Source organism: Ursus americanus, chromosome 15 (assembly GCF_024610735.1).
Source record: "Ursus americanus isolate L20-20 chromosome 15, mUrsAme1.1.p, whole genome shotgun sequence".
Taxonomy (NCBI): domain Eukaryota; kingdom Metazoa; phylum Chordata; class Mammalia; order Carnivora; family Ursidae; genus Ursus; species Ursus americanus.
This window is the reverse complement of record NC_142141.1, coordinates 32,476,288-32,491,378: the sequence shown is the minus strand read 5'-3', so window position 1 is coordinate 32,491,378 and position 15,091 is coordinate 32,476,288. Positions and strand designations below refer to the sequence as shown.

General features: G+C 41.7%; 1 protein-coding gene across 6 annotated transcripts in view; it reads left to right on the top strand.

Annotated features, from left to right (window-relative positions):
• Positions 1-15,091, top strand: part of GHR (growth hormone receptor) — a 256,429-nt gene that overhangs the window by 108,089 nt on the left and 133,249 nt on the right. For all 6 annotated transcript variants that reach the window (XM_045787358.2, XM_045787357.2, XM_045787355.2 and 3 more), the window contains exon 2: positions 14,101-14,181. In XM_045787358.2, coding sequence (XP_045643314.2) covers positions 14,112-14,181 — 70 coding nt within the window. In that variant the 5' untranslated portion in view covers positions 14,101-14,111. The remainder of the gene's footprint in view (positions 1-14,100; positions 14,182-15,091) is intronic.

Genomic DNA, 15,091 nt, shown 5'->3' with positions numbered 1-15,091 from the left:
GCATGTGGGAGATGCTTCTGGGCATCCAGAGGTATCATTCCCTGTGTCTGAGGAACCCGCTGTCTAGTTCTTTGGCATTTAATGAGGCTCCGTGTAAACTGCCACCTGGGGATTCTCTGGAGCTTTCCTTCCTCATTGGGAAGTAAAGTTTTCATTGGTAACATGATCACAAGTGATTAGATGTAAAAAATTCATTTGAGTCACTTTTCAGTTTGAAAGATGAATGTTGTATCCCTGTTCTACAAGATGTGAAATTGTTGAAATCACTCCAGCAGATTACAGTGAAAAGGCATTGAAGTGTTTGTTTCTTTGATGTCTTGGTAGGTGGACGGTCTCTGTGAAATGGCTCACAGTTTGGCTTAGCCTGCTCGTTCCAATCATCATCCACCCGCCAAATGATTTAGGAGACACATGGCCAGGTCATTGAATTTAGTTTCCTGAGTCATGCTGTGGTGGTCCCATAGAGTGGTAAACATAGGGCTCCTGGGAATTGAATGTTTAATTCAAAGGACTGAAAACAAGCTCTCCTGAGCCAAGATGTTAGATATAAGGACACGTTACAAAAATAGGCCCTACTTCCCCCTTCCACACCACCTTTTCCTCCCTAAAACACATGCTGCTTGTTCTTATCTTCCCTCTCTCCTATTCTATTGTAGATTTTTACCTTGGTTTTGGTTCACCTTTCCATTGACACATCACCTGTTTTTTAAATTCCCTGGTTAGATCTAAGGTTCAGATGAGAAGCAAGACCAGCAAACTGATTCAGACAGTCTCTCTCGGTCTTTCTCACTTTCCCCGGGATCATCTCATGTCCAGATTTATGTGTTCAAAAAATAAATTGCATCAGTTGACCCAGAGGTGATCAGATTGTAGGGGCCCAATTTATACTAGCCAAACTCAAGAGATGGGCCAATATACCAGAATATCAGTTCGTTCATTTATTCTCCATTTCAGCTGTCAAGCAATTTCATTTCCGCTGGTTATTGTATTAGTTTTTTTAGAAAGAGAGAAAAAACAGAAAGCAAGGTAAGAATCAGAAGGTAATTTGGCAACTGTAGAGTTGGAATAGAGGGAACTGAATGACTTCAGGCGAGAACATCACCAAGCTCTGAGAGATTATTTTACCTGTTTCTGTACTGAGATATTCTTGTGGGCTGATTAAAGCACTCTTGGCCAGGAGTAGTTGGAGGAGACAAAGTCACAGATTATTTACTATCTAACTTTTTTTTAGCATTTCTCATCCATCATTAATTGATTGGACTAGATTGCCTCTCAAGTCACAAGTTTCTTTTTTTTTTTTTTTTGCCTATAATTATTTTTTCCCAAATTTTAATTTAAATTCGAGTTAGTTAACATATAGCATAATATTGGTTTCAGGAATAGTATTTAGCGATCCATCACTTAAATATAACACCCAATGTTCATCACAACAAGTCCCCTCTTAATACCCATCACCCATCTAGCCCATCCCCCACCCGCCTCCCTCCATCAACCCTCACTTTGTTCTCTATCGTTAAGAGTCTCTTATCGTTTGCTACTTGCTCTCTCTCTCTCTCTTTTTCCCTTCCCATATGTTCATCTGTTTTGTTCCCTAAATTCCACATATGAGTGAGATCATATGGTATTTGTCTTTTTCTGGCTGGCTTATTTTGCTTAGCATTATACACTGTAGTTCCATCCACATTGTTGCAAATGTCAAGAGTTCATTCCTTTTCATGACTGATTAATATTCCAGTGTGTGTGTGTGTGTGTGTGTGTGTGTGTGTGTGTGTGTATCACATCTTCTTTATCCATTCATGAGCTGATGGACACTTGGGCTCTTTCCATAGTTTGGCTCTGGTTGATAATGCTGCTATAAACATTGGGGTGCAGGTACCTCTTTGAATCTTGTTTTTCTATTCTTTGGGTAAATACATAGTAGTGCAGTTCCTGGATCATAGGGTAGCTCTATTTTCAACTTTTTGAGGAACCTCCATACTGTTTTCCAGAGTGGCTGCACCAGCTTGCATTCCCACCAACAGTGTAAGAAGGTTCCCCTTTCTGCATCCTCACCAACATCTGTTGTTTCCTGAGTTGTTAATTTTAGCCATTCTGACAAGTGTGAGGTGGTATCCTAGTATCTGATTTGTATTTCCCTGATGCTGAGTGATGTTGAGCATCTTTTCATGTGTCTGTTAGCTGTCTGGATTCTTCTTTGGAGAAATGTCTATTCGTAACTTCGGCCCATTTATTAACTGTATTATTTGTTTTTGGGGTGTTGAGTTTGAGAAGTTCTTTATAGATTTTAGATACTAACCCTTTATCAGATATGTCGTTTGCAAATATCTTCTCCCATTCTGTAGGCTGTCTTTTAGTTTTATTAATTGTTTCCTCTGCTGTGCAGAAGCTTTTTATCTTGATGAAGTCCCAATACTTCATTTTATTTTTGTTTCCCTTGCCTTTGGAGACGTGTCTAGCAAGAAGTTGCTGCGGCCGAGGTCACAGAGGTTGCTGCCTTTGTTCTCCTCTAAGATTTTAATGGTTTCCTCTCTCACATTTAGGTCTTTAATCCATTTTGAATTTATTTTTGTCTATGGTGTAAAGAAGTGGTCCAGTTTCATTCTTCATGTTGCTGTCAGTTTTTTCAACACCATTCATTGAAGAGACTGTATTGTTTCCATTAGATATTTTCTCCTGTTTTGTTAAAAGATTAACTGACCATACAGGTATGGGTCCATTTCTGAGTTTTCTATTCTGTTCCATTGATCTATGTGTCTGTTTTGTGCCAGGACCATACTGTCTTGATGTCAAGTACGAATTTCTATGCTCTGCTAAAAAGCCCTTCTCCAGTTGGGTGTGTTTCAGTGGTGACTGGATAATAATCTTCCTGATTAACGTTTAGGAAGTCAACCTTGGACTCTATAATGGACTTTTAGAGATTGTGTTAGTTTTCTATCGCATCCATAACCAATTATCATAAATATATTGGCTTGTGACGTCACCCATTTATTACCTCACAGTTCTGTAGGTAAGAAATCTGGGCACAACATGCATGGCTCAGCTGAATTCTCTGCTTAGAGAATGCAGAAATCAAAATATTTTTTAGGGCTTTGCTACCTCTGGAGGCTCTGGGGATAAATTTGCTTCCAAGCTCCTTAAGGTTGCTAACCCAATTCAGTTCCGTGACATCGGAGGACTGTCTTCTCGGTTTCCTTGCTGGCGGTCTGCTGGGAGCCGGTTTTTGCTCCCAGAGACTACCTGCCTTGCGTCTCATGCTCTCTGTGCTGCCCCCGCCAGGAGCAGCACTCAAGTCCCTCTCAGATTTCTCGTCTCTCTCACTTCCTCTTCTGCCACATCTCACTGATTACCTCTGCTTTTACAGGCCAATGACATTGACTCACCTCAGTCATCTAGGATAATCCCCCTATTTTAAAATCAGTTGATTAGTAACCTTAATTACATCTGCAGAGTTCCTTCAGAGAAGTACCTAAATTAGTGTTTGCTTGAAAAACCAGAGATGGTCATCTCGAGGGGACCTCGTGAGCAACACTTCGAAATAATATTTTGTCATTGCTTGAGTGATCTTATCTGTGAATGGCTCATTTCATCCATTATGTGTATTCCTTTTATCTTGCCATTTCATGGGATAATATTTTCTTTTCCTACCTTTATGTTTAATATTTCAATCACTTGGCATGGAAAGTCCTCTATTGCAAAAATTACACTTATTGGTTGACTAAATGGGAAAGATTGATATTTTTCCTCTCCCTCCACTCAGCTGGGGAAGGCTCCCTGGGGCACGTGAGCACTATTTTCACAAACCGAAAAATCACAGCGCATTTGGTTTGTACTAGGTCGGTGGTTCGCAGCCCTAGCTGCACTTCAGAATCACACAACAAATGTTAAAGGATTACTACTCAGGCCCCACCACAGAGATTCTAATTTATCTAGAAAACCAAGTCATTTTTTTTTTTTAAGTTTCCCACATGGTTCTAATTTGCGGTCAAGACTGAGAACTATTGATATGCTCCAAACTTTCTGTTTTGGAGATAAGGAAGCAGAGGCTGAGGGTGAGAAATGATTTGCTTAAAGTCTCATAACTAGTGACAGCTCTGGTGCTCTGTGCCAGCTTTGTGCCCCAAACAAAAGGTTTATGATTTAACTCAATGTCGATTTCAGTGCTCAGTCGTTAACATGCAGAATGAATGTGAGAGAGGTCTAGAACATCCTGCCTCTTGCTTCAGTAGCAAGACTGTTTCTTTCCAGGACTTGAAGAAACTCTTAGACCTTGCAAAATAACTGTTCAAAGGTCCCTTCTCAACAGCTTGACCTGCTCATGAGCAATGAGGACAGAGACATTTTGTCCTCGCCAGGGAGCTGGCTGCGTGGACATGCACAATCTCTCGGTGTCCCAGAACTACATGCTCCCATGTGGCCTCCACTTAGCTGCATGTGACTCTGGAACACTTCAAGCTTGGCTAGCGCTGGTTGTGATGTGTGGCGCGAAATACACACTAGGTTCGAAGATTCCATATGAAAAAAGGAGTGTAAAATATCTCAATACTTTTCCTATCACCTATATGAGGAACTGATAACATTTTGGATATATTGGGTTAAAGAAGATACATGATTAAAACAAATGTTATGTATTTCTTTGTTAATTTGGTTACTCGGAAATTTAAAAGCACATACGTGGCTGGCACTTGTGTCTCACACTCTATTTCTGTGACACTATTCTAGAGGGCATTTTCTACTCAAGCTGTTAACAGTGAGTGGTCCAAGTCAAGCTGTGACATCTCCCATGATCTCCAAGAGTGAAGTGGTATATTATAAGCTTCCTGGAGCTGAGACATGACATTGATCTGCCCAATGTGTGCCATCTATCTGGCAGCCAGTCGGTCTGGCCAAATAGACTTCTTTCTATTTATAAATATAGGCTTAAAGGAGGCGGCGGTGGGCAGGTGGGGATGCCCCCGTGTCATGGAAAGAGCACACTGTGTGGCTCTTAAGTAATGTACCTGAAGGTCGACCAGGTGCTCTTGGAGACTCGAAGGCCTAGAGATGAATATTATAGCCCTTGAGCAATAATCCCAAAAAATTGCTGTGTCAGCATTTATGAATTATTAGCATGCTTGACAGGTCTGGAGCACTGAAAATCCTGTGGTGTCTGCCCCTGTGTGTAATTCAAATCCAAACTTCACTCTTTCTCTTTTTCTTACTGTCTATAGCTTTTCCTGCCTCACTGGTACCACCCAGCTGACATGCTTAGTCAGCCTCGTTTCCCATTTACGAAGAAGCACGGGAAGGGGAAGGCAGGCCTTGGAGACCTCAAGCATGGTTCTGTCTGGGGGATTCACTTTACGTCTCAAAGTTCCTCTGAACTCTTACTTTCTCAGTTTGAAAATGAGGTGGTCTTTCGCAGCGTCTGTGTAAACGTCGAGAGAAATAAGAAGACTCCTGGCAGGCTTATTCACCGGGCCGATTTTAGAGTAGGCATCTACCCTGTGTCAGGCCCAAGGCTAACTGTCAGGGATCCAGTGAGTGAGTGAAACACACCTACTGCCCCCAGTTGCTCACAGCGAAACGAAGAGAAAGACAAGGTGCCTGGCAACATTAGGGTAGGAGTAGTCCTCCATGAACGGAGCTTTCTTTACACCGCTCAGCATGGGATTTGGCCTCTCACAGAATCGTGGGATGGTGTGCAGACAGGGCCACTGAGGCCCCCAGTGATTAAGTGACTGCCCGAGTTACCGAGTCAGGCCGTCTTGAACTGGCAGCCAGGCATGGGATTGCTGACTCCTTCTTTAGAAATGCTTCGTCCAGAAGATCACATTGCCTCACTCTTGGTTTCTCAACTTGTTTACCTTAAAAGAACAAGTTCATTTTGGACTTGATAAAAAGCAAGAAGAGTTTCTCCCAGTCTTTGCTCTGTCTGTTATCTGGGTCTGCTAGTAGCCCCTTTTAGCACACTATGAGTTATTGTACTAATCACTGTCAGATTATAATCTCATCAAGATAATACTGTTTGTGTTTGAAGGCTTCATTCTATGAGATCATGTCTTACAGCCTATTTCCTGTTAAATTAGGTAAAACAAAGCCAGTTTCCATCTGAGAGTTTGAAAGAAACTCTAACATCTTTAACTTTGTTTAAAGCATATGCCCCATGTTCTGTAGGATCTATCACAGTCATAAAAAAAAAAAAATAGGTTTAAAAAAGAGCCACTTATGGAAAGAGAGAAACAGTAGAAGTTCAGTAAGAAGTTTGTGTTTTCAAATTCTGTTTTGGAAAAAAATGACTCGGTAGGTGCAGTGATGTAAAGTATGATGTAAAAAGGAACATACTGTTCAAATGAGCGCCTTTGCAATTGACTCCTGCCTTGTGAGTCGGTCGGGGCAGCGCGCGAAGCAGGCTGGGCGTCTGGCGGCCATGCACGAGGATAGTTGCTGCAGTGAGGTACCGCAAGGTGCCACTGAGTCATACTGAACTCAAACAGAGTGCCCTATGTGCCGAGAACATCCACTCCCAGCAGTATACCCATGCCCACCAAAATAGGAGCAGTACTAAGCACTTAGTGCTGAAAAGGCCTGTATTTTCTCTCTTCTCCGGAAAGGAAGAGGCGAAGACCTAAATTCCCATAATCCAGCTGCCTTTGGTATTCTCACAGGGACAGGCCTAGCTGCAAGCCAAGCGTCCTATCACTGGAATTCATCTACCCAATTTTCAGCTCTAGAAATCCACGATTCACAAAACAAATGATCTGGACCCGGTAACAACAGCCTAGCCTTTTTTTTTTTTTTTTTATAGCAGATGAGCTCATCATGATGGGTGAAATCAGCCTCTAGGTTATTTCCCACAATCCGGCCTCCGTTTCGAAGGTGTACAGTTGCCCGTACACCTAAGCAAAACCGAGCAGCCTTCCCGCCTTAGCCTAGGAGACGCCCGCGTTACATCATGATGATTCTTTCTTTCCTTGGACCCTTATGTGATGTAAGTGCGTGATTGAAGAAGGGAGTCTTGTGTGTTGTGGCTAACCAAGAGCACGTTTGCTGATTGCTTAACCAGCTCCCTAGGCTTCCATGTCATGGTGTATAAATGAGGGCCCCACTCCCCATCCACCCCATGGAAACTTTATAAAACACAGTCAGTAGCTACTGGTATCAGAAAGAGTCTAATAACTTATTTATTGGATTCATGCAGAGGGCATGCTAAATGTTTTGAATAAATCACCTCATTTAATCTCCTCCTGATTTTCCTATGAAAAAGGTAATAATATTATCATCATTAGAGTAGAGAAAAGTCAACAGGTTTGGTAAAGCTAGGGTTTGAACCGAGCTCTCTCTGACTCCAGAACACATGCTCTTAACCCCAAGTTCACTCTCTCTGTAAATGAAGATCAAAGATGGCATTTATGGTAGAGGCTGATGTTAATTTCTAAAGACTTGGGAAAATATTGATCAATCATCATTAACTAAATATGATCAGCTAACAGTGGAACAGATGGCATTAAAGGAAATCAGGTGTCCAGGGTTCACTCAGTAGTACTGTCTCTTACATCTTGTATCAGTGTCAGCAGATTGCTGAATCTTTGTCCCTGTTACCTCCGTGGAGCCTAGATAGCACCATCCACTTGCCCAGCTGCTGTGTGTGCTGTGTCCAGTTTGTACTGGCTCGTGAATCCGAGTTCATTGACTTCAGGGAGTCCAGGTTCGGTGCCTTGGTAACTTAAAATCAGCCTTGGTGGAGGTATTTACACCACAGAAACTGGTAAATGCTACCAATCATGGTCCTTCTCTCTCTCTCTTTCTCTCTCTCTCTCTTTAATTCCAATTAAAAGAGACAATTTTTACACATTTATCAGTGCACCACTGTCTATGACTCAAAGAGAGAGTATGAATTGTCACCCTTCTAAAGGGAAATAAAGGCATACTGGGTACCCTAAAAATACCCTACAAATAGATTCATGCCTAATTCTTCAGTCCCCGTCATTCTGCATTTGGGATGACCTCTTAAAATGTAACTGTAAAGATTTTATATGTCATTAGAAATACGAAATTTTGTATTATTGTTTCTGTTACAAAAACATATATTTTATATATGTTATAGTTTAATGTTTCTGAACACAAGTACAGACATACAAACTATAAAATATATATCAGTCTTGTCAAAGAGAAATATAAAATATAATGCAAGCCACATCTGTGATTTTAAATTTCCTGCTGGTCTCATTTAAAAAAATAAAAAGAAATAGGAATTGTTAGTTTTCAATCATATGTTTATTTAACCCAGCTATCCAAAATATGAGTTTAACCTATAGTAAACATAGACCTTGTTGAAATATTTTGCATGCCTTTTTTGTATCAAGCCTTCAAAACCCATGTATGTTTTATACTTACGGCACATCTTAATTTGAATACTAAATTTGCATCAGAGATACTTAATCTGTTTTTGTATTTAATAAAATCTATAGCTGAAAACCTAGATTCGTATCACAACCTGTTTCAAATATACTTAATTAAATGCTTAATTAAAATACTTAATTAAAGTTACCTAAAAATTTAGCTTATTTAATTCCTCAGTTGCATTAGCCACATTTCCAGTGCTCGGTGGCCACTGGTGATTGGCGGTAACCGAGCTGGTCAGTGCAGCTACGTATCATCTATGCTTTAACTGTTTTATAAAAAGGAAGATTTATTATATATACTACTCCCAAAGGCCTTTCTTCCCCTCATACGTTACACATTTAAAATAATTTTCCGTCCTGTATTCCCCACTGCCTGAGAAGGGAAAAATCTCAGCGAAAGTAAGTATGTCAGTAATGTCTGTGACTTTTTCTCTCTCACTAATTGGAAAGAAAGAAATTGACCTAAGGCAGTTTGGATCTGACCAATTTTCAAATGACCAGCACCATAAAAAGTGGGTAATAACACGAACAAATGCAAACTAGTCAAACAAATGCCTGGTACTAATTAGAATGGGTCATTTCAAATACCCTTTTGGATTTGCCTCTTTTTCGATATCGAGTTCTTAGAACAGCTTCACCTGGAAATCAGCTCGAGTCAGTTTTGCAATATATCATTACTAATGAACACCTGCATCAGAAAGTACACATTTATTAGGTTATCTAACTAGACTGTTGGTTTTGCAATATAAACAATTCTGTTTTTGTGGGGATTTTTTAATCAGCTCTTACTTTTTTGGTATCAGGATAGCTAGATCAATAAAACAAAAAATTAGGGGGCGCCTGGGTGGCACAGCGGTTAAGCGTCTGCCTTCAGCTCAGGGCGTGATCCGGCATTACCGGATCGAGTCCCACATCAGGCTCTTCCGCTATGAGCCTGCTTCTTCCTCTCCCACTCCCCCCTGCTTGTGTTCCCTCTCTCGCTGGCTGTCTCTCTCTGTCGAATAAATAAATAAAATCTTTTAAAAAAATAAAAATAAAAAAAATAAAACAAAAAATTGGGGAAATAATTATTTCTATCAATTCAGCTGCCATATTGGTATTTTGTCTTTGTTAAGGCAAACTACAAGTTCCTCAATCCATCATATTATTCTATCTATATATTAATATGCTGACATCATTCTTCTAGGGATGCTGTTGACCACTTTCCTTTTAAATACTTGGTACAAATCAAAGGGTGTAAGTGGCTTTGGTTGGTGGTTCCTTTTGTCTTTGCCAAATTACAAACCATATAGGAGCACATTTTCCCCTAAATGGCTTAATATACTTTATAATATTACTTTTAATAAAGTTAATGTGGGGGTTCTTCATGAAATAGCCTAGTTTTTGTATTAAATTCATCTGGTACTCATCATCTCTATGTAAAAATCTCTGAAATCCAGTAATGACTTCCCTCTCTCTTTCAGTCTTTGGTCTCCTACCTTCAGCTTCCCACCAGACATTTCTCACACTTCCACAAGCCTTTGAATCACTATGAAATCACTTTAATACCAAATATCCCAAGACAGTCATGTAATCTGCTCTTCCTGAATTCAGATCCCAAAATCCTGATTTCTATCAATAGCGCCATCTCTCATGCACACATATACTATATACTCATTCATTTGTGGATAGACATATTTTCTTTATCATCTCCTGTATCCAGTCATCGCCAAATCTTGTCAGTATTTCCCAGTGATACCAAGTTAAGAAAGTATGAGGGGCAGATTTATCCTAAGAAAAATCCACTTTGCACTTTGCTTTACCTATCCCAAAATCTCCAGTGACTTTCTGATTAATATGAGTTGAACTGCTGGGGCACCTCGTTGGCACAGTCATTGAGCATCTGATTCTTAATTTTGGCTCAGGTCGTGATCTCAGGGTCCTGGGATGGTGGGATCCCGCCCCCGCCCGCCCCCCATCTCCGAGCCCAGTGGGGTGTCTGATTGGGGATTTCTCTCCCTCTCCCTCTGCTCCTCCCCCCAGCTCATACTAAATCAGTCAATCAATCAATTCTTTTAAAAATACATGCGTTGAACTGCTGTTTCGATCTAGTGCTCCCTTACCAATCCAGTTTTATTCCCCTGTATTCTTAATTTCAAACCTTGTTCTGTCTCTCACCTCCAGCTACTGCCCTGAACTAATTAGACCCAGAGCCATACCCAGGACATTTGTACCATCTGAGTTTTTACCCATAATGCAAGTTCACCCCCCCCATTCCTTACCTATCACAGTCTTCTCTGTCATTTAATTCTAATTTGAAGCCCCTCAGTTCAGTGGCTGATTTTTTCCCACTTTGCTCTTTCTTCCATTTTTAGGTATGCTTCCTCTTTTCCCACTTTCATTTGCCTACCTTGCCTAATTCTTGAGGTAAAGAACCATGATTCTGTTTGCTTTTGCATTCTCCAGGGTGCCCTGCACAATTCTAGGAGTTCAGCAAATACTTGCTAATTTTAAAATAAAGAGAATTGAACTAATTCCTTTCTTGGCCTGGAATTGGTTGTAACATGTTGGAAAAAATATTATATTTAATCTCCATCTCTTCTCATGTGTTTATGTACTGTTTTATAGCCAAGGAATAAAAGTCAGTATATCACAGGCCTAACAGTAATTTAGAGTCTCCTCTGCTGGGCAGTTTACAGAATTAAAACTTATACCAGCTGGATTACACTGCTTTTCAGCTGGCTCTCCCTTGAGGAAGTTGGGGGAGAGGAGGGAGGAGGGCAGGCAGAATGCCTCAGGCTTTGAAAGTGGAAATGGTGCGAGTTCCATTATGCAAGAATGGAGCTTGTCTCCCCCACCCAACCACTGCCCCACCCCAAATGAAAATCTTGCCATGAGGCTGTAGCCAAAGAATGCATAAATATCAGTAGAAATTTAGAGAGGTGTTTTCCCTAGAAAAATATTGCAAACTTAAAAACCCAGTAGGCTAAGGTACATTTATTTGATCGATTCCCCTGGACAGTACCTGCCTCTACATAGAGACTTATATTGGGGAAGGGGAATAATGGGACTTTCTCCTGCTCACATCTGGCACATTATCGGCAGACAACACTGAAGTTTCACACTGTGTGTGTTGGCACTTTGTCCTCTCCTAGGAACGTTTTCTCCCAGCTAAAACCTAATAAAGTAGGATCCTCTTATCTAGAAGCTGCCATAGGGAGTACTGCAGAACTGAAGGTGGCAGCTTCCAGTCAAATCGAACAGAATGTCCATCAGTCCGGCTGTGGGTTGGCCCTGGGGACAGTTCAATAGGGGACAACTGTCACAGTCAGCCCCACTGAGCCAGCAACCGTGGAAGCAGAGCTTCAGTCTTGGATGGAGCAGTGAGCTCTTCCTGAATCCAGCCACACGTCTCCATCCTCTTCTCTGCTCCCTAGCTGGAGCGCGAGTCGGGGCAGTCTGCAATGCTCTCAGTGTGGTGAATGGTTCTCGTCGCCTATTTGGGAGAATGGCAGTTTTAAATACCTCCTTTTCTGCTGCCGGAGTGTGCAAACAGATTTCTGGTTGACTTTGCTTTAAGATTCTGATTGGTTTCACTTTATGAGCTAGAAGGCGTGCTATGGAAATAGGTTGTGATCGTTTGGAAGAGGTGAAGTTCATTTGCAGATAGCAACTTTCAAAAGTTTGGGGTTGGGTGGGAGTCAACTATTATTCATCTGAAGCAAAATTCACTTGTTTGGGCATCTGCCAAGTATCTTTGAACTGTTTGAAGAGGGGACTTCCAAACCAGAGAAAGCAGCCTTCTGAGCAACGCAAACCTATTTGTGTCTTTATTCAGTTGCAAAGCCAAAACCCCTGCCTGGGAATTAGAATTCTGTTACAACCTGATATACAGAGAGCAAGTGCCAACGGAGGTTTCTTTACCTGACGCTAAGTGCGTTTGGAGATTGCTAGTAAAAGTAACACTGTATATAGAGCCCAGTTCCTCCATGCTTTTACGACTTAAAAAAAAAAAAAAAAAACTTGAAAAATAAATTTTAAAAGGAAATATCCAGTTAACAACAGGATGGCATTTTCAGCCTGTAGCATATTTGTTTTTAGCCTTTTTACGTATTTCTGCTGGAGGCTTCAAGCTCGGATTCCATGGCCTATTCACCTACTAGTAAAGGGTCTAAGGAGAGATGCTCCGAGGTTCACGTTTGCGAAGTAGACAGATGAGGATGATGCAAGGCCATTAGCTCAGAGCCTTCCAGGTTAGGAATTCAAACCGCGGATGGTACAATAACTGAAACCCACATTTGTGTGAACTCTCGTAATTGGCCAAGTGTGTTCATGGGCAGTGTCACGCTCAGTTCTGCCAGTGACTCCAGGAGCCAGTGTTTGAAGGCGTTCTTTATGCATTCGGCCTGTACGTGCGCATTCAGACACAGGAAGATATTCAGTTATGTAGAGATGTGTATTCTTACGTTCCTTTAGGAATGTAAAATCATATGGACCAAAAAAAGAAATGATGGGCCCTCCACTGTCTAGAAATGAAAGTATGAAACATCACATTTGATGCCTATTCAGAAGTACATGGCCTTTACCATGCCATTCATTCCATTACCTGTGAGAACAAACGTTCTTGTTCATCATTTCAGCCTGATGAGGGGTAACGAGAAGGGCTGTTTCACTATTGTCAAGAATGTAGAGTAGTGAAAATGAGGCCAGAGGGAGGCCCTGGTGGAGAGCCCAGGGCGATGACCAGGTATGCCTGAGTGCTGAGTAAGTAATGTAATTTTATGGAAATCGTACGGCTAAGCTTTAAAGGAGTTGGCATTCGTTGTCAGATGTAACAGCAGCCCTCCAAAGGACAGTGTGCTGAGTTCATTTTAAACCAGCCCAAACTTGTCTCTTCAGAGATCCTAGAAGTGGACACCTGGATTAGTGATTCCAAAAAAGCTTATTTCCTCCAGGCGAAGGCGTGTGCTGGCTGAGGCGTGATCTGTTCCCCTGTTCATCACACAGAAGGGATCCAGGTGTGCCCACACTTGGGATCCCAAATAGCCAGCAAGGCTGCCGGGGTGTTCACGTTCCCAGGCCTTTCGGAGACCACACTCCTCCTAAAACAGAAAACCCAGGACACCAGGGCTCCTAAGGAGGCCACCTAGGAAGCAGAGATGATTGGTAGTCTTTTGTTCTCACCGTCTCCTTTCTGCTGTCTTCTAGCTAAACCTCCCCATGAGGGCTCATTAGTACAGTCTTCTGAGTATTAGCTGAGCTCTTCTATTCACTGGGAAACACACTGGAGGAGTCTTACTATTACAAGTGGGGTGTTGTGTTTTTCCTTTTATGGCCCGTCCAGCTCAAGGCCCTATGCTTGGTGATACCGCTGACGAGTTTTTCTATTTCCAGATCAAGTTAAAGTGAAACCACACTGGCCCTTATTATTGAATCAGTGTGTGGGGGTCCTTTGTGGTGAGGTGCTTCTAGGGCTGTTGGCCAGGGTGTGAAGAAGATCTCTAGTGTCCATGTTATTTCCTGGAGCAAGTACCCATGGGAAGTAGAATTTATTATAAACCTACGGTTCGCCCTCATGAAATGTGCAATAATATGAGGGCTGTGAAAGACGTGCTAGGACTCCTTCGAGAACGGACACGCATGTCAGCTCATTCATGGTTTAGCCAGTTTTTAAACAGTATGTAATGATAACGGTCTGCTTTTCGTTGACTTTATCTTATTCTTTTTTGTGCAATCGCAGGTCCTACAGGTATGGATCTCTGGCAGCTGCTGTTGACCTTGGCAGTGGCAGGCTCAGGCAATGCTGTTTCTGGGAGTGAAGGTGAGTTCTGCTTTCCCATTCCCACCCCCGGTGTTTTGAAATAACACTGAACTTTATTTGTTAATTGTAAGGTCTTTGGATGATTTAATTAAAAGAGGTAAGTTTTAAGTAACAGCAAATAGGAAACCTGTCTTAGCTTTAAAATCATAAGCTAAGAGGACTTTTCTGTGGGTGTTTTAGGAGGAATACAGTTTTGGCATCTGATGTTGCACATCAAAAATAAATGCTGCAAATCATGCTGGGGCATTTATACTGAAGGCGAGCCAGGTCTCTTGGGCCTGGGAGAGATACCGAAATTGCACTGGAGGGTTGGTTATTAACCTACTGATCACTCTGCTTCTCCGTGACTAAGGATATCATCCCCTAGTTCCAGAGCTCAGAATTAAGGTCTCTGAATCATATTCTCTGAGAGTGGAAATTGTTGGTTTCAAATAAATTTCACCTCTCACACTCTGGGTGATTACGGTTTGGCAAAGTGTGAAGGAAGACACAGCTGAAAATAGTTGACTAATGTACTCAGAGCTCATGAGCTCCTTGGCCATCTCTATAATTCTTCTTCCTTTCTTACGCCGTCTTCCTCGTGGAGAAGTCTCAGTACATTCAAACGTGTGTCTCATGGTGGAAATAACTGGAACAAGAAGGGGTAACGAAAGGGAATGAGAAGAAGGATTTTTCTGTCCAGTAAGGAAACGGTGCAGATAAAGGGATGGGAGACTTTTTAAAAGATTGTCTTGAGTATTTGATTTTTTTTTCCTCGCTTGGGCGTCAACATAAGAAATGAACAATCTGTTTCTCCTGTCCTGTGCTGTGACACCACATTCAGTTGTTGCTCTACGAGTAGCTGATTCCCCTACTCACCGGGCAACTCATGGTGGAAAACACAGTTTAACAGTAGAGACAGTGCCTTAAG